Source organism: Garra rufa, chromosome 3, assembly GCF_049309525.1.
Source record: "Garra rufa chromosome 3, GarRuf1.0, whole genome shotgun sequence".
Classification (NCBI taxonomy): domain Eukaryota; kingdom Metazoa; phylum Chordata; class Actinopteri; order Cypriniformes; family Cyprinidae; genus Garra; species Garra rufa.
The window spans coordinates 18643447-18662494 of record NC_133363.1 but is presented as its reverse complement, the minus strand read 5'-3'; the positions used below and the strand labels follow the sequence as shown (position 1 = coordinate 18662494).

General features: G+C 35.5%; 1 protein-coding gene across 1 annotated transcript in view; it reads right to left on the bottom strand.

Annotated features, from left to right (window-relative positions):
• The window catches only part of pcxb (pyruvate carboxylase b), a 315031-nt gene that overhangs the window by 119190 nt on the left and 176793 nt on the right, over window positions 1-19048 (bottom strand). Inside the window, exon 12 of the mRNA XM_073835799.1 lies at window positions 16039-16221. Within this exon, the coding sequence (XP_073691900.1) occupies window positions 16039-16221 (183 nt within the window). The remainder of the gene's footprint in view (window positions 1-16038; window positions 16222-19048) is intronic.

Sequence of the window (19048 nt, the reverse complement as noted above, 5' to 3'; positions counted from 1 at the left end):
AGTTAGAGAATGAGGAGAAGGACAAATAATTGAGAATAAATGGAACTATGTAAATTCTTGGAAAAAATTGTTAAAGAAGAACGTGAAGGAAAACAAAGAACAAAACAATGAGGGAAAGAGAATCCCATTTCCATTTCAATCAAGATGTTGCCTAGACAATTAACAAGTGTGACATCAAACGCAATCAATTTAATCAGCCATAGCAAAACAGAAGCACCAACAATCATTGAAGATACACATTTCTGTTTATTCTCAATTAACATCTTCAGTTTTCACCTCAGGGTAACCTTTGCTACATGCTTATGCCCACCGAATAGCACAACACAGGACAGATGTGTGGGTTGCCTGTGAATCTGGAATCATGTGCAAATGTAAGCGTGCATGCAAAACAAAATCACTCATTACTTTTTCAAAGCCCTTCCCATGCATCTGGAAAGGCACAGAATGAATTAGTTACAAACGTACATTATACAGATGTTGTGACAAAACAACTTTGTCATCTATTTGCTTTTTTCTATCATCTGTCTCTGGCTAGAAGATGTAAACTAAAAATACAGAGAGCTATTTATAAGCTGTGAAATATTATTTCAATGTAAAATAACTGTTTTCTACATGAATACATTTTAAAATGTAATTTAATCCTGTGACATAAAGCTGAATTTTCAGCATCATTACTCCAGTATTTAGTGTCACATGATCCTTCAGAAATCATTCTAATATGTTGATTTAATATCAATGTTGAAAACAGTTGTGCTGCTTAATATTTTATTGGAACCTGTGACACCTGTTTACCAGAATTCTTTGATAAAAAAAACAGCATTTATTTAAAATAGTAATATTTTGTAACAATATAAGCTATCATTTGAAAAGTTTGTGCTCAGAGAATTTTTATCCTTTTTTAAAAAAGAAAAAAAAACTTTTATTCACCAAGGATGTGTTAAATTGATAAAACTTTTCCTATTTTGAATAAATTCAGTTTTTTTAAACTTTTTATTCATCAAAGAATCCTGAAAAAACAATCATAGCTTCCAAAAAATATCAAGCAGCAAAACTGTTTCCAACATTGATAATAAAACTAATAAATCAGCATATTAGAATTATTTCTAAAGGATCATGTGGCACTGAAGACTGGAGTAATGGCTGATGAAAATGAATAAGTAATATTTTAAAACATATTAAAATAGAAATACATTATTTTAAACTGTAATAATATTTCACAGTATTACTGTTTTTTTTTATTTTTTCATCAAGTAATCACATGCATATGGGCATATGAATATTCTTTAAAAATCTTACCGATCCCAAACATTTGAACAGCAGTGTATCTGAACAAGAATACTAAAATCCCATAAAGGAAGTGCAGGAAGTTGGGCAGAAAGTGCAGGAAGTTGGGCAGTTGAGTTCTGGATTTTATTAACTATTTTATCAAATACTACACTACTGTTTAAAAGTTTGGGGTCAGTAAGATAGACTGATTGATTTTAAAAAGTTTAATACTTGAGCAACCATTAAAACAATTGATTAAACGTAACAGTAAAGACTTTTACAATGTTACAAACAATATTCTTTCTGTTCAACTTTCAATTCATAAAAACACTCCTGAAAATGCTTTGCTATCACAGCAATACATTAGATTATAAAAAAAAACCAATAAAATAAAAAGCAGTCATTTAATATAGCAATAATATTTTAAAATATTACTGTTTGAGAGCCATAAGAGACTTATGAAAAAAAAAATATTTAACCGCAATGCATACGAAATACTGTCAATGATGGAATGTGGTTAAACAGGGTGAAAGCAAATACTAACGCTTCACTGTAAGTCACATTATCTACTTGAGAGTCATTTCAGTCTGTTTTAAATGTACAGAGAGAATTTTCCTCAAGGACAGAAAAGGGAGCGCATACAGAGTATGACCATTCACCCTCTAAATCTTGTCTGTGTCTGCAGCGGCAGCAGGAACCATGCTTGGTTCATTCTTCACATCTGTAGATGTGTGGCTAACTTCACCATATCTCTCTTTTATGAGGTGATCCTTGGGGTGCTGAATATGAAATGATCAATTATGCTCCATTTCTACAGAAGAGTGTTGCTATGCCCGTGCACACAGTCAAGGGAGTTCTGCCACTCTCAGATGTGAGCTTCGCAGGAAGTCTAGATTTGGAAAAACAGCTCAGATGGTTTATCTTGAAGTGCCTCTCTATCCTGATTGTAATGCAGCTGATGAGTACGTCTCCGTTCTAGAATTTAGTAATACTTTTCTGTAATGACTGAGCTTAATGTTCATGTCCACAGTTATACGTTACCTTTATCTAGTCACCACATATTTTTTTTTTAACTAATATATTCATTATGAATTCTATGTAGGCTCCCTCTTCTTTTTTCTAAAGCCACAGGAAGCAGAAGCCGTGGAGGATGAGAGGAGATTACAAGGGGTTTTGTGTGTTTTTTTGAGGGAAGTCGACCTTTAAGGCAGAGCAGTGTAATGATCTCCTACACCTTGTCTGTGTCTCCGGTTGCAGTGGAGAGTATAATTGAGGTGTAGGTATAAAAGGAAGATCATTAAAACGGCTATCTCTCTTTCTCACCCTCACCTTTGGTTCCCTTGTATTGTTTTTCTTTCTGCCTACTACTATCTTCCCACTATCATGAGGCCTCTGACTGAAAACAGCTCTTTCTTTTGGCTGTGGAACCTTTCTCTAGGCTACCCTTTAACCTCCCAGTCATAAAATCTTAAGCCTCAGTAAATATTAAAACACCACAACAAACACTGAAAAGTTAGCACTTCAATATTGTCTTTCTGGCTCAATTGCATGAAATGAAAGTACAGTATGAAAACAAACCTGCTCTGAAGAACATTTTGATGGAACATTTTTTAAGAGAAAAATCAAATAAGCTATTGGACTTCTAAAGTCTAAACGTGTGTGCCTTTGAGTTTGACACTTGTACATGAAAAAAATCAAGGGGCAAGTGCTTCTCATAAAACATAAAGCAGGCAAACATTAGACTTCCAGCATGGAGAAGGATCAGACACACTCAGGATTTAAGAACAAAGCTAACTTCCAACCCAATCCAATTTTTATATTTGACATTTACACTACCAGTCAAATGTTTTTGAACAGTAAGATTTTTAATGTTTTCTAATTATGTCTCTTCTGCCCATTAAACCTGCATTTATTTGATTCAAAGTACAGCAAAAAAGTAAAAGTGTGAAATATTTTTACTATTTAAAATAGTAAAAGTGTTCTATTTGGAAATATTTTAAAATTTATTGTATTCCTGTGATCTTAAAGCTGAATTTTTAGCATCATTACTCCAGTCACATGATCCTTTAGACATAATTCTAATACTCTGATTTTAAAACATTTATTATTACTGCTACGCTGAAAACAGCTGAGTAGATTTTTTTCAGGTTTCTTTGATGAATAGAAAGTTCAGAAAAATAGCATTTATCAAAATCTTTTGTAACATTGTAAATGTCTTTATCATCACTTCAGATCAATTAAATGCATCCTTGCTAAATATAAGTATTCATTTATATAATCCCCTCTCCCCCAAATGCTTTTTACTTCAAATAAATGCAGATCTTTGGATCTTTATATTCATCAAAGAATCCTGAAAAAATGTACTCAACAGTTTTAAATATTGATACAAATAAAAATGTTTATTAAACAGCAAGTCAGCATATTAGAATGATTTTTGAAGGATCATATGACACTGAAGACTGGAGTAATGACGCTGAAAATGTAGCTTTGATCACAGGAATAAATTACATTTTAAAATATATTCAACTAGAAAACAGTTATTTTGAATAGTAAAAATATTTCCTAATTTTACTGTTTCTGCTGTACTTTGGATTAAATAAATGCAGACTTGGTGAGCAGAAAAGACTTTTTTAAAAAAACATTAACAGACATCTGACTGGTAGTGTTTATTCAGAGTGTTTACAAAACACAAATTTGGAAGAATGTGCTGTTTCTATTCAATTAAAACATACAAGTAGTATAAAAATATATTCCAAGTAATACGTGAACGTGTACGTGATCACATAATTTGAAATCTACTTCAGTCATATGCTGTCAGAAAACAAATCAAATTCTTTTGCTAAGTTTTTGTCATGAGATAATATTTGCATGAATTGGAAAAAAATCCTAGCAGGATGTTTACAGACAGAAATGGAAAACCACATAGCCAACAGATTCAGGAGAACTCAAGGATTCTGATGGAAAAAGAGAATTTTGATCACCTACGAGAACATCCTATACCTAAGTCTGATGTATCTGAGACACTTTTTGGTAAGAAAAACTTGAATAATGATATAAACAAAATATACACAAACAGAATATTTTCTGTCATCATCAGCGCTTCAGTATTTATTTTTGGTAGGTAGCCGTGTAATAAACGGAATAACATGCAGTGGGCTGTTGATTCAAGGCCCTATCCATATGCTTAGCGCTTTGGCTTGAGGACGAGTTTGTGTGTCAAGTATCGCAGGAATAGATGCCGGCACTCTTTGATGTTGGATGCTTGAAACGCCACCGCTGTCCAGATTCCCCCTTGATACACTCATCCAGCCCAGTACAGTGAAACCCCTCAGATCACAGCATAAAAGCTCAAACCTACAAAAAACATTTTTTATCCCTCTTTTTGGATTTCCACTCATCCTTATCCATCTACCCACTCAGTCCTCTCTCTCTCAATCTTGACTTTTTGTTGCTGCTTTCAAAGGCGGTCACAGCAATTCCCAACCGCAAAATCCCCATTAAGCTTCAAAGCTCAGTTTACTCCTCCCTCTTCAACATGTGCATATATGTGTGCATGTGTGTGACAGAGCTTCACTGGAAGGTGTTCAGCTCATAAGCATGTAACTAGGTAAACAAGCACACACACTCACTGCTTAGAAGCGACCGTTGCCTTTAGCAATCATGTAATTACTGATTAATGGGTCAATTTAAAATTTAATTTGAACTCAATTTCATAGAAATTATGTTGTCTTAAAGATACAGTTCATACAAAAATGAATGCATGACTTTTCTGTGGTACATTTTTGCAAAATGTCTCGCAATGTCTTACAATGGAAGTCAATGGTCACTAAAATTCTTTAAAATATTGTTTGTGTGAGTTCAGCAGAAAAAAGTCTAGAAAAGCATAAAAAGGGCTAAATAATGACAGATTTTTAATTTTTGGGTGAAATAACCCTTTAAGGTGGATGTTTGTTTGTCATTTCCATGCAACTACCGTCGCAGAGCCACAGTGTTTACACTTTTTTTTTGTAGAGGAATTAGCCTATAAATGGCTTACTTACAGTTGTCTCCGCATATTAAGCTGGAATAGAAGAAAAATGACACACTTCAGCTCTAACTCTGATCCGTGTGAGTGTGCAGTATGTATGAGATTGAGGCCGTATACTTCTGATGTGATTCTTTAGGAAACAGCTGTTCGTAGTGTAAGACCATTACTCATACTTTCAATGTTACTGTATCTTGCCTAAAACGAATCTCTCCCTCTCTATTCCTCTCCAAAGGCTTTTTCCATCTTATTGTGCCTGTTCCTCCTACTCTCCTCTCTCAATTTCCCTCTTCCTCCCACTTTTCTCCCTGCTCTCTTTCTCTGCTGAGTTCTTGGCTCTTTTGATATAAGTGATACATGTATTCCTTAACGATTTTTCTGTCTGATCTTTCTGTGACTGCAACAATTCTCATTAATGATTAATCTCAAAGTCTTTTTTACACAACGCACACACACAAATCACAGTATTCAAACCACACGCAAACAACTGTACATGCACCAACTTTACCTAAGAGCCAATTAAATGAATGCAGCACATAAGCCAATTAAATGCATGAAGCATCAGCTGAAGATCAAGTCAAATCCTACAAAGACTGATGGAAATGAAGATGAGAGGCAGAAACAGATTTCCAATTAATGATTGATTCATTTGACTAACTTATTTTTTCTTGACAGAATATGATTTTCACCCGAGAATGAATAAGAATTTAATCACACATGTCAATAAGTCATTGAATAATTGGAGTGCTTAATAAACCAACCAACCAATTACCAAGCTAGCTTAGTTCATCATTAGGTCTTCCTTAAAAGGATGTCACTCAAATATGAATATTGACTTATCGTTTGTTACAAATCTGTATGACTTTCTTCCATGGGTCACAAAAATGAAATACATGAAGATTCTTCAAACTTTCTCCTTTTGAGTTCCACTGAAGAAAGTAAGTCACAATCGTTTGGAACAACATGACGGTGAGTTAATGTCCATGTGCACACTCCAGAGTGGGCATGATTTAGCCTGTAGCAAAGTCTGTGTATTGGTGTTCTCACTCGCTCCAAGACGATATTTGCTCCATCACGAGCATAAAATATGACGATAAGTGGAAAACCTGGAGTGGAGCTGGAACGGAGTGATTAGAGAGCACTTTAAGCAGGAGGGGGAATTTCTGTTGCTCCGCTCAGCTCACACACTCTGGGAAATAATGACAGAATTTTAATTTCTGTGGAAACTAACCCTTTAAGCTCAAGTGATCCTACTGATCTATTTCATGTGAGTGTTATTCTACAGTTCATTTTCTCAGCAAAGATAAGCACTTCAAGCACAGATAAGGCTGCCTAACTTTCCATGAGCCTGTGTTATTGTTATACACTGCAGTCTGATATTATTCTATCTCCAAAGTTCAGTGATTTCGGTCTTCTGTTCATAAAGTGTCTCCAGATAGCAGTGAAAGGCAGATAATGGTTAAAAGAGATGATTAGATGCAAAGTTTAACTGTATGGTTTAGTGAGAGGGGGTGGGATTAAAAAAAGTGTAAACTTCTTCCCACTCCTTTTCAAATATGCTAAGAAAAAAAGAAAGGAAAAGAATATATATAGGAAGATCGTTGTTTTGTTACTGTCTTGTTGACATGTTTCTTGCATATTTGAAATAAAATGACAATCAATCAATCAAAAAGTTGGAAAACATGCCAGGAAGAACAGAACAAGCTAGAAAATGTAAAAACAGATTGAGACTGAGGTGTGAGGTACATCAGTAGACCATCTGGCTTTGATTTAATGCTTCCTGATGAATTGCCTCTCTTCAAAGATCCACTTCACCAAAAGCTTTTCCTCTTTTTCCCTTATCTTGCTATTCCTCCTCCTCTCCTGCACTCATCTCGTTGTCCTTGCAATCATGTTTCAACCATAGCATCATCTCTGAAAATACGCCTGCAAACAAACAAGTCACATCAAAACCAAGTAAAAAATGTCTCAAAGCAAAAACACCACAGACAGACAAGCTTTCAGCTCGGAAACCTTTTCAAGTATATTAGACTGCTACTTCAGCACATCCCTCTCTTTTCCTCAGTCTCTCACATGCTGCCGTCTTCATGCACTCCATATCTCCTTTCCCAGAGAAGAGACATTTTTTAAAATTTGCACTTTTGTGGGTACATCCAAAGAAGACTTTCATTTGTACAGAAAACCCCTAAAGGCACAGCTCATCAGATCACATCAGATGTGGCACATTCGCAAAGTGAATTTCTGCACAAAATGTGATGATTTATAATGTAATATTTTCATACTTTCAAGGTGAAGGGTTTCGCTTTAGTGTTAAAACACTTTCTCCTACATCCCAGTGTAATTTGCAGAGACAACTATAAAGAACTATAAAGACATTGTGAAAAAAGTGAACACTGTGAATGCTGGCTTAAGGAGTGGTGTTTTTTTTATTTGATGCTGCCAATTCTGCAAAAAAGGCATATCTTACTTAGTGTTTTTGTCTTGTTTCTAGTCAAAATATCTAAAAAATCCTAAATAAACACGCATTTACTAGATAAGCAAAACTACATACAGTAGTCTTGTTTCCAGGGAAAAAATAGAAAAAATAATTAAATTAATTGCATTTAGCTTAAAACAAGACTAAATATCATGCCATTTTGCTTATCTAATTTAAGAATTTTTGAAAGATATTTTGATATTTATATTCAAGACAAAAATACTAAGATAAGCTTTTTTCTGTCTTTAAATTGACAGTTCACCCATAAATGAAAATTCTGTCATCATTTACTTAAGACTTACTTCTATATCTGTTAAATGTAAAATATATTTTGAGAAATGTCATGTTTTTGCTTAAACAGTAGAAGCCAATGATCATCAAAACTACTTCCAAACATTCTTTAAAATATCTTCTTTCAAAATACCTTATTTAATAAAAAAATATTGTTATGAGAGTGAGTAAATGACACAATTTTCAGTTTTTGGTTAACTATACCTTTAACTCTTGAATTTGTGATTTTATATCTCAATTGCACCTTTATTTCTTGCAATTGCCACTTCATATACACTTAAAATAGTGAGTTCTTCGTTCATTGTCACTGGAATTAACAAATTATTACTGTTAAATTAGCTCATATGTTAAGAGTTAGATCATGCTTTTTATCCATCATTAACAACCTTTTAACTATAAATAACTGATAAATAGGAATTTAAACCAGTAGTAAAGGAATTGTTATAAGGAATAAATAGTTATCACTTTAAATTAGATAACAGGAAATACTTAATTGGTATTAATTAGAGGTTTTAAACCTGCCTTTATTACTTATTATACTTATACTAATTATACTTTAATACTTGTTAGCCATTTTTCTGTCAAGGAGCTGATTTGTTACATTTTATTTGGAATCCAAAATTGTAGTAGATAAAGGATATAAAAGGATTAATTCTTTTTATCAATGCATTATACAACATGTTCTATTAATGTTTAAAAGAGTAAAGCATTCCTTGGATATGAAACTAACATCAAATACATTTAAATACATTTGCATGCTATTGCCACTCACTCATGATTAATGGGATACTCTACAATATATACATTTCAAACTAATAATTTTTGTTTTGAGCAGTGTGCAGTGACCGTTAAAGCTGTGGGCTTGCTGCATTGTGCGGAGGTGGTTTTCAGCTTTGGCATCGGCAGGTCTTTCTCTTCCTCTCCCAAATGCGAAAAACACTGTAACCAGTGCCTCTTCTTAGTAAGACATGCTTGTTGGTGACAGTTGCTATGGGCACTACCAACTCACACGTCATTTACAGTTACCATCTCTCCCACTGTGTTGCTCTTTTGCCTGTTCTGCCACCTCGTGCACTCCCCACCCCTTTCTCTTCTCCTCCTTATGTCCATTCATTTCCAACTTCATGCACACATACTACATTTCTTCCAGCAGTTTTCAGGTCAGTATGATGTGGTGTTCAGACTTCTCATCTACAAAGCTAACGAGAGTTCGGAGAAATTCCACTGGTGAAAAATTGCAGGCAGAAGAATTCATTCTGGCTAATTGGATGGTGTCTGATCGGCTGATGAAACTAGCTCTGCTCTGTCAGTACGGTATGACTTGTGTAAAATCTTTTACGAGGAAAGAGACTTATGGGGATCTGAAATATGGCCTTTTTGGGAGCCAAAAGTCCAGTACTACTGAGTCAGCCACGTTAGAAATAAATAAATAATTATAAAGGAAAGGATAGGACGTGACATGTGGCCAAGATTGGTGTCCCATACTCTAAAGTTGCACCGAGACTTGAACCCACGACCTTTGGGTTCCAAGTCCGATTCTCTAACTATTTTCCATGACTGCCCTAAATGCAAAATACAAATACAAACTGATTGAGAATTCTTAGGAAATATCCAAAGAAGCCTGAATGACATGATGATGAGCACTTAATAGCAGGCTAATCTTGATCATTTCAAGAGATTCATAACCCTGAAATATGACAGCCGACAAAGAGTTTAGGCTATTACGCAAAATGCTTTGGGACATGTGATAAACAGGCATGACTGCAATAACAACAGGAACAGTGACTAATAAATGGTCTGAGTCACCAAGCCCTTGTTTTAAATAATATCAACATACTGACAGCAACGTAAAGACACCCAAATCTCTTCCACATGGCTGCAAACTACACATCAAGGGTCCTCTTTTAACAATCTAAGTGCATAGTCTGAAGCTCATGGCGCAGGTAAACTTATGGTGTATCCAAATTCCCTTTTGCTAGTTTAACAATTAAAAATGACGCATAATGATGCATGGTCCAAGAGGGTTGTACCTTTTCTCTTAAAAAGCAGGTCATATGGGTTTTCAATGCTCAAAATATCTATTGTGCTAATATGTGATGTATACCTAGTGCAGCTTTAGGTTTCCAGGTAAACCACAATATTACTGTCTTACTGAAATAGTTCTGATAATTCGCTGTGAACTCACCATTTCCTAAGAATGTGTAGATTAATGTAGACTATCGTTCTTCTAATTACTTCATTTAATAATAAAGAACGCAACTTAGACATATTTAGGTTTACAAACTGTTAGTCATCAGTTAGTCACATTTGCACTCAGCTAACGTATTCACCATTATTGTTTTGTTATGTGTTTACAGTTTAGCAGCTAAACTTTAGCTGTGGGCATAATCCTCTAGCTTAAATGTTAAACAAAATGTTTTTATATCATTATTTTAAGAACGGATTGGAGCACTATATTATTCAGGCTTGCCAGGTTTTCACAACAAACCCACCGAAATGCTACTGGGTTCCCTGTTAAAAAATGCGTTCTGAGGTGTGAAATACTTTTTGTCAGGGTTCCTCTGGTAAATTTGCATTCCTGGCAGTAAATGTGAAGTTATTGGGGTCGCTCCTCTCTGTGCCAATCACAACAGGCTTGGCCAGCTGACCAATCAGAGCAGAGTAGGCTTATGGAAGGGAGGGGTTTACTGACATTACGCTCAAAGCTGGTTCGACAGAACAGATTCAAAATTATTGACAAATGACTATGTATAAATGTATATTCTGAGGAAATTACAATGTTTTCTGACTTTAGATGCATTTAAACCTGTTGTAGGGGACTCCAACACAATATTAGGAAAAACATATGACCAGGGCCCGTATTCACAAAACATCTTAAGGCTAAAAGTAGCTCATAAGTTGCCGATTTAGGAGAAAATCTTAAAAATAATGGGCGTGTCAGTCCTAAATTTAGGACTCATAAGTTTTTGCTCTAAGAGTGTTTCACAAAGCGTTTAGCGCTAAAACTAGCTCCTAAATCTGTGCAACGTAAAGACTGATTTATACGTGTCCGCAAGTTCGCTTGGGTTTGTAAAATCACCCATTTCGCGTGGCTGTGTGCACAGCTTCTCGAGTGAACTGTTCGCGTGTAACCCCATTTCTCACGAAAAATGTTAAAGCTGTTTTGGCTGAACAGGCACGCCTGTACAAACATCTCTATAATCCATCAATGCGTGACCATAGAAATAGTCAGATGGCAAAAAACTCATCGTGACCTGTATTGGAACGGACAAAAACTTTTGCAAAAAAGTTTGTGAGACTGTACATTTTGTGTTGGTTTTACTGTTGAAGACTGCTGTAATAAAAATATTTCTCATAATTGCTTCTGTTAGTGTTTCACATTACTCATTTTCATAGGCGTAATGCACGGGTGGGATGAGTGGGTCACTTTTTGCAAAGCTATTGTCCCACCACTTTTTTGAACATCTCGCAGCAAGGACGTACCTAATGCTGATGAAACAATCCTTTCTGTTAAATAAGGTGCTGACGCTGGAATAGGGCTGGGCAATTTGGCTTAGAATCAAAATCTCGATTAATTGAACATTTTAACCCGATTACGATTAATGAACGATTATTTTATTTATTAATAAAATTATATTTAATTATATTTATATAATATTTATTTTTTTGCCCTCATAGTTCACTGACAAGTTTTGTACAGTAAATATGCTCATATATTACAAGCGAGAGATTTTTGGATGAAGGGTGCATTACTTGATTTTAAAATAATTGAAGGAAACACACTATCTACGATTTATGATTATTAATTGAACATCAGTGTTGAACAACTGAAATTAAAGCAAGCATTGCTTAAAACGAAAAGTCACATTTTTCTTAAATTAGTGAAAATAAATAACTTGCACTATTGGAAACAAAATAAATAATTTTCAATGTTTTTCATATTAAAAGTAGAAAATAAGCAGTATCTCCTCTAAATAAAATTACCCTTGTATATCCTGTAAATACTTTTTACTGTATAAATACTGTTTAAGCTCTCCATCGACATGTCGGCGGAATAACGGAACGGAGCGCTTGTGTTTTTTAAAGGGAAAGTAATTGAAATAATCTTCCTGGAAAAATTTTAACGATTATAGGTTCTGAATGTCGATTTCGATTATTTTTCGATTAATCGCCCAGCCCTACGCTGGAATCTGTATTTTTTTCTGAAATCATGCTTAATGTTCGTTGCGGAACTTTCTCAATGCGGCTCGTGCTCAGTGTTCACACGCGCACGCTTCAATCCCTCACTTATGACTCATTACGGTTAAAAATCAAAACAAAATAAACACAAATGTGTCTCTGATATAGGATCACTGATGAACATATTTAATTTTATTAAGGGATGAAAAATGTGTGACAGCGGATTAGAACCGAAACCCTCTGACTCATCTAATGAACATTCTACCACTAGACTATTGGATATTACTAACAGTGCTTTCATATCTATGCATTTATTCACTGCAACATTTATCTCAAGGTTAATAACATATTATTAAAGTACATGTAAGAATAAAATTATCATGTTAAAAACTAGTTTAATGTCAATACATTATGTACACATGATCAGAGTCTGTAACCACAAAACATTTCATCTTACCACTAAAAGTTCTCCTAAATGCTAGTAAAAGTTTTTAGCTAAGAGTTTTCTCTTAAAACCTATTCACAAAGCTGCTGAGACAAACTTTTACTAAGGAATAGAGAGAAGTCTTAAGCTAAAAGTAAGGGCGGGGTTGACCTCGTTACTATGGATGATGTTGACATGCTCATTAACTATGCACACAATGATTGGCTGACAGGGGAGGGGTCTCTGTCAGAGATTTATTCATAGAAATATTGTAACGTGCACTATTATATCATATTTAAATAAAGGTTTTAAAATAAAAATGTTGCCATATTCAAATAAAGATTTTAAAATGCAGGCTAAGTGTCACTAATTAAACGTGTATCTTCAGCCTCATGTGCGCTCCTCGTATACAGTTAGCGGCTATGCATATAAACAGCCTTTTAATTAACAGTAGAATAATCATAGGTGATAGTAAGGCATGTAAACGTAAAAGAAAACCAAACTGGACACAAGAACAACTCTTACTTCTTGCCCAATTTGTTCATGAATACAAAGTTGGGATAACCTCAAAAACTAAAAGAGATGTGTGGGAAAATATATGTGTGCAAATAAATGCAGCTTTCCCACTTTTGTCCAGAAGCAAAGATGACTGTGAAAAGCGCTGGTACTCTTTGCAAAGTCAGGCAAATTAAGGCAGAGATTGTAGAATTTAAGTGACAAACAACTGCTACAGCTAAACGGACATTACTTTCAAGTTGCCGATAATGTTTTCATGTAACCTTACGCTATTGCAGATTGAAATCCTTAGCCTCATTAAAATATTTATTGCATTCATAAGAAGCTGCGATTCGAGGATTGTCAAAACATTGATCTGTGGCGTTATTGAGTTTTTTCTATTTGTTGCAAATCTACAGCAGTCCTTCGCGATTAAGACCACACCTTCTGAAAAGCTCATTATCATCCAATGCTTCTAAAATGTTTCTGTTCCGAGGCAGACAGCCGGCAACAGCCATTGTAGGATAGTTTTAGGACTTGATCTTAGGAGTCCTCTCCACTACTCCTAACATTTCGCAGATTTAGGAGCTAGTTTTAGTGCTAAAACGCTTTGTGAAATACTCTTAGAGCAAAAATTAGGAGTCCTAAATGTAGGATTGTTTTAAGCATTACTTTTAAGATTTTCTCCTAAATCGCTAAGTTATGAGATAGGCTACTTTTATCCTTAATATCTTTTAGGAACAGGGGCCCAGAATTTGGTGATGTGCGCGCGCAGGCAGCACAGGCTTGCGGTGCAGAAGAATGCGTTGAGTATAAATCAGCCTAAATAAGGCCTAAATCACAAGATCAAATCCTTACCTTCCTAATATTGCTGTTGGTGGCGATCTGCCTCGGAACTTAAACGTTTTAGAAACACTCTGCATGTATATGCACGCATATTCCTACACAACTTTTTTTTTTAGTCTTGGAGGTTATTTTCATTTGATTATATCCTACGTTGGGCAAGAAGTAACAGCTGTTCTTGCATCCAGTTTGGTTTTGTTTTACGTTTGCGTATCTCGCTATCAGCCATGATTATTCTATCATGAATAGAAAACAAGGTTTTTATGTCAGCGCTGATAGCCTAGTGGTTAGTGCGTCAATATATAGCGTAACTCTGCTCAAAGCACCCTGAGTTCGATTCCTGTTTCGAAATATTTTGCTGCTCCCGCCCCCTTATCTTCACCCAATGATTTTGTGTTAGTTCTCTGCTATTCTGTGTCATTAAAAGCATAAAAAGCTCTTTAAAAAAGTCTGTTTACATGCATATCAGCTAATTGTTTCTTATAAGAAGCACAGAGGTAAAAGGCTGTCAATCATTTGAACACTTGTTTATTAAGTGACACTTGCCCTGTATTTTAAATTCTTTTTGAATGTGGCAACATTTTTACTAACTTTTTAAAACTTTATTTGAATATGGCAACATTTACAACAATATTTCTATGAATAAATGTCTGACAGAGATCCCTCCCCTATCAGCCAATCACTGTATGCATGGTTAGTGAGCATGCTGACATCATCCATAGTAACGAGGTCAACCCCGCCCCTTACTCTTAGCTTAAGACTTCTCTCTACTGCTTAGTAAAAATTTGTCTCAGCAGCTTTGTTAATAGGTTTTAAGAGAAAACTCTTAGCTAAAAACTTTTACTGCTATTTAGGAGAACTCTTAGTGGTAAGATAAAATGTTTTGTGAATACAGGCCCAGCTCTTTAATGAGTCATGGACCTGTTTTGGGCGTTAAGTGCAATAAACCAATCAAAATCTCATCTCACATTCCCTTTAAAAGCCAGTTGTGCTTGCACCATGGTGGATTTACTATTTACATGATGGAATTTGCAAGAGCAAAGACTGAACATTTCTCCATGTACACAATAATAATCTTTAACATTGTAATCATGTAACGTGTGTTGTGCACCCACATATAGATGCATACTACTAATACAGCCTTTAAATAAATAATAATAAAAAAAAAACTGAGCCATTGACTTTAGATCAGGCTTTAGTTTGTCAATAGCGCAATCATTTTCAGTTGCTTCAAAATAGCAATACACCAACAATGCACCTGAATGCCCCTTATTTTAGTTTCCATGGGCGAACAGATGGGCTCAAGTGCATTTGCTATTTAAACGTGGCACTGGACGTGAAAATGATAACTGCGTCGAGTAAAACCAGCAAAAAACACTTGCATCGCACCTGCCGTCACATTGCCCCGGGTGTATGATAGGGCCCCAAATATGATCTGACTGACTGTGGTTGTGTAACCTTACACAGTATTTTTGTTTTCGGCTTGGACAGACAAACCTGTTGTCATGTACCTTATTTTCTGTCCTTCAGGGCTGATTATTAGTCAACATTCTTTTAAAAAAGTCCCTTTCCTCTGTAATATCTGTATGCTCTTGGCTGAGACAGTCTCAGATCTCTATCAAAAGGTGCTTTTATGTCTTAGTAACCTCTGATCCCTTGAGCTTCTGTGGATTTTTGAAACAGCGCCACTGTCAAAGGGCTCGCCTGGTACAAAAGAGTTTTTAGAATTTTTAGAAGTGAGGAAGCCTCAAAGCCTAAATGTGTTCTCAGTTGACACAAGTAAACATAAATCACTAAATTCAACACAAAATATCAGATATTGTTGGAACTCTCTTCGAACAATTCAATGTATGGCAACCATACCTTAACATATGACCAAGGAGGTCCTGGAGAAATATGCTAGCATTATAATTCAGACACAGTTACCTTTGAATGAGTGTTTTTACAGTATTAAAAGAGGTGATAACCAGCCACCTTGCATGTGACACTCAGGGGTACCATTAAAGCAGCCAATTTCTTATGGATAAGTTTTACACCTACCTTAACACCACGAACTCTGAACTCAGTGAGCGCTCTGTGCATTTTGGTTGCGGCGGTGGGGAGGTCTTTGCCACTGGCTATGACTTTAACCAGCAGTGAGTCATAGTGAGGGGAGATGATGGCCCCCTGAAACGCAGACGCACTATCCAGACGAATGCCCATACCCTCTCCACTACGAAACACCTGTTGAATGATGGGAAAGAAATAGAGATGAAAGAATAAATCAGGAGAAATACTACTAGAGTGTAAGTATAACATTACAGTTATTGTGCACAGTGTTGACACAGGGGTGCAGAAAGAATTTTGAATAAGTCAGGCTGAAAATAATGACGATAAATAATAACAACACTCTCCACCATGTGTCTAGTTTCTGCAAATACATAAAAATTCAGCACTTCTTAGTGAGAACTCTAGTCTTTTTGAATAAAAGTGAGCATGACTGCAATATATTTAGAGAGTTTTGTGTCAATCAGGATGATCAGATGTAATTAACTAGAAAGGTTTTTCAGTGAATAGATTATGTGCTTCTATACTGTTTAGTATATTATTTTAAAAAACAATAAAATGAGATCTACCTGTATATATTTATCATTGCCTTTCCATTAACATTATACAATACATTAATGTGACACGACAAGGGGTTTTACTGTTATAAAAATCACAAATTTGTAAGCATTACAGGGAACTGAATGTGTCAGAATAAACATGAAACACACGTCATCATTGTCGTCATTTAGTCTGAATTGTGAAATAGCTGTGTTGTTATCAGAGCTCCTGCAGCCGCTCTGAAGAAACTGCGACGACTGAACCAGCCAAATTGCTCTCTCAGGACCCTACTGGTCACACTGGCTCTAAAGCCTAACCACACACATAGACACAAACTGCCTCAGCTACAATTAAAGCAACACTTTAATAAAGCTTTAATGTTTTCATTTTTCATTTCAGGGGTATGCTCTTCAGTGCTGTGTGCTGTAGAGCATTGTGAGTCTCGGCATGCCTGCATTATGTATGCTGCAATCAACCTGCTGTGGCACATATTAGTAGAAAATAATCGGATTACATAACCAACTACGCCAGTACTTGTGGAGGTCATTCTCTCCTCATATAAAGTACTCTTATCAGACAAACATTTGTGACTAAAAAAGAAGAAAGACATGTCACAGGGTGCAAGAATGGTTATTAAAACACTGCTTTACTTTAATGTAATGCTGAACTGGTGTTCGGACATGTCTGAATTGTATTTGTTTGTATTATTTACTATTTGTTTCAGTATACAGTGGCTTGCGAAAGTATTCATACTCCTTCATTTTTTTCCACATTTTGTTACAGTATTGCTGCCTTATGTTAAACTGCTTTAAATTACTTTTTTTTTCCCACATCAATCTACACTCCATACACCAGATTGGCAAAGCAAAAAAATGTTTTTTAACAAAGAAAAAAACTGAAAATGATTCCATTGCATAATATTTCATACTCTTATCTGGAACAGTTGAAATTTAGCTCAGGAGCATTCATATTTCTGGCAAATTCAATTGAATAGGTATTATTTGGAAAGGCACACACGTCTTAATAAAAGGTCTAACAGCTTAAAATGCATATCAGAGCAAAAACTAAGCCCTGAGGTAAAAAAAAAAAAAAAAAAAAAAAAAAAAAAAACTGTCTGTAGAGCTCAGAGACAGGATTGCATCAAGCTACACATCTGGGCAAGAGTTCAGAAAAAAATCTGCTGCATTGAAGATTCACAGAGGCATGTAGTCTCCAATACCCTTGATGGAAAAAGTTTGAAACAACCACGACTCTTCCAAACTTAGCAACTGATGGAGAAGGGACTTGGCTAGAGTAGTGACCAAGAACCTGATGGTCACTCTAGTTGAGCTTCATGATCATATATGCAGATGGGAGAAACAGAAGGACAAACATCACTGCAACACTCCACTGATCTGGGCTTTATGGTGGTGTGGAAAGACTCAATCCTCTTCTCAGTGAAGACACATGAAAACACACTTGGAATTTGAAAAAAAAAAAAGATTCACTGGTCTGATAAATCTCAATTCCAAGCATTATGTTTGAAGGGAACAAGGCACTGCTCATCACCTGCAGATTGAAAGTAAAATGTGCTGGTAGCAGCCTCATGCTGTGGGGCTGTTTTTCAGTGGCAGGGACTGAGGGATCGCCAGAGTAGAAGAAAAGCTCAGTGCACCAAAATATTGTGACAGCCTTAATGAAAACCCAGTACAGAGCATTCAGAACCTTAGATTGGGCAGATGGTTCACCTTCCAACAGTAAAATGGCTTATATACAACTCTGTGAATGTCCTTGAGTGGCCCAGCCAGAGCCTGGGCTTGAACCCAATCAAACATTTCTGGAGGAGCCTGAAAATGTCTGCCAGACCCCATCCAAGCTGAGAGAGTTTGAGAGATGAAGAGCTGAGGTGAAGAATGGCAGATAATTGCCAATTTTGATGTGCAAACCTTGTTGCATCATACCAATGATAATTCTGCTGATAATTTTTGCTTTGTCATTATGGTGCATTGAGTGTAGATTGATGTGGAAAAAAAAGTAATTTAAAACAGTTTAATATAAGGCAGCAACATATCAAAATGTGAAAAAAATGAAGGGGTATAAACACTTTTGCAAGGCACTGTATTGCCACTGGAACCTAGCTAAAAAGTAATCAGAAAATATGTTGATTTTAGTTACATTTTTTAAAATAAGCTATAATGTATGGAATGATTAAATTATGTCTGATCAAGGTTTGTCAAAATGAACGCAATACATTAACACCAGTGATTGAGAAACTAAATGAACAGTGTTACAGTACTTCCTTTTAACACAGTTAACACATTTATGTAATGTGACATTAGAACTACTTTTCTCTCTGTTCTGTGTGATTTTTTAACACTGTTAAGAACCTCTGGAAGAGTACCAGCGCAAGTGTATATTAAACAGACACACACATTTACTGTTAAATAAAGCTAGTTATAATATATATATATATATATATATATAT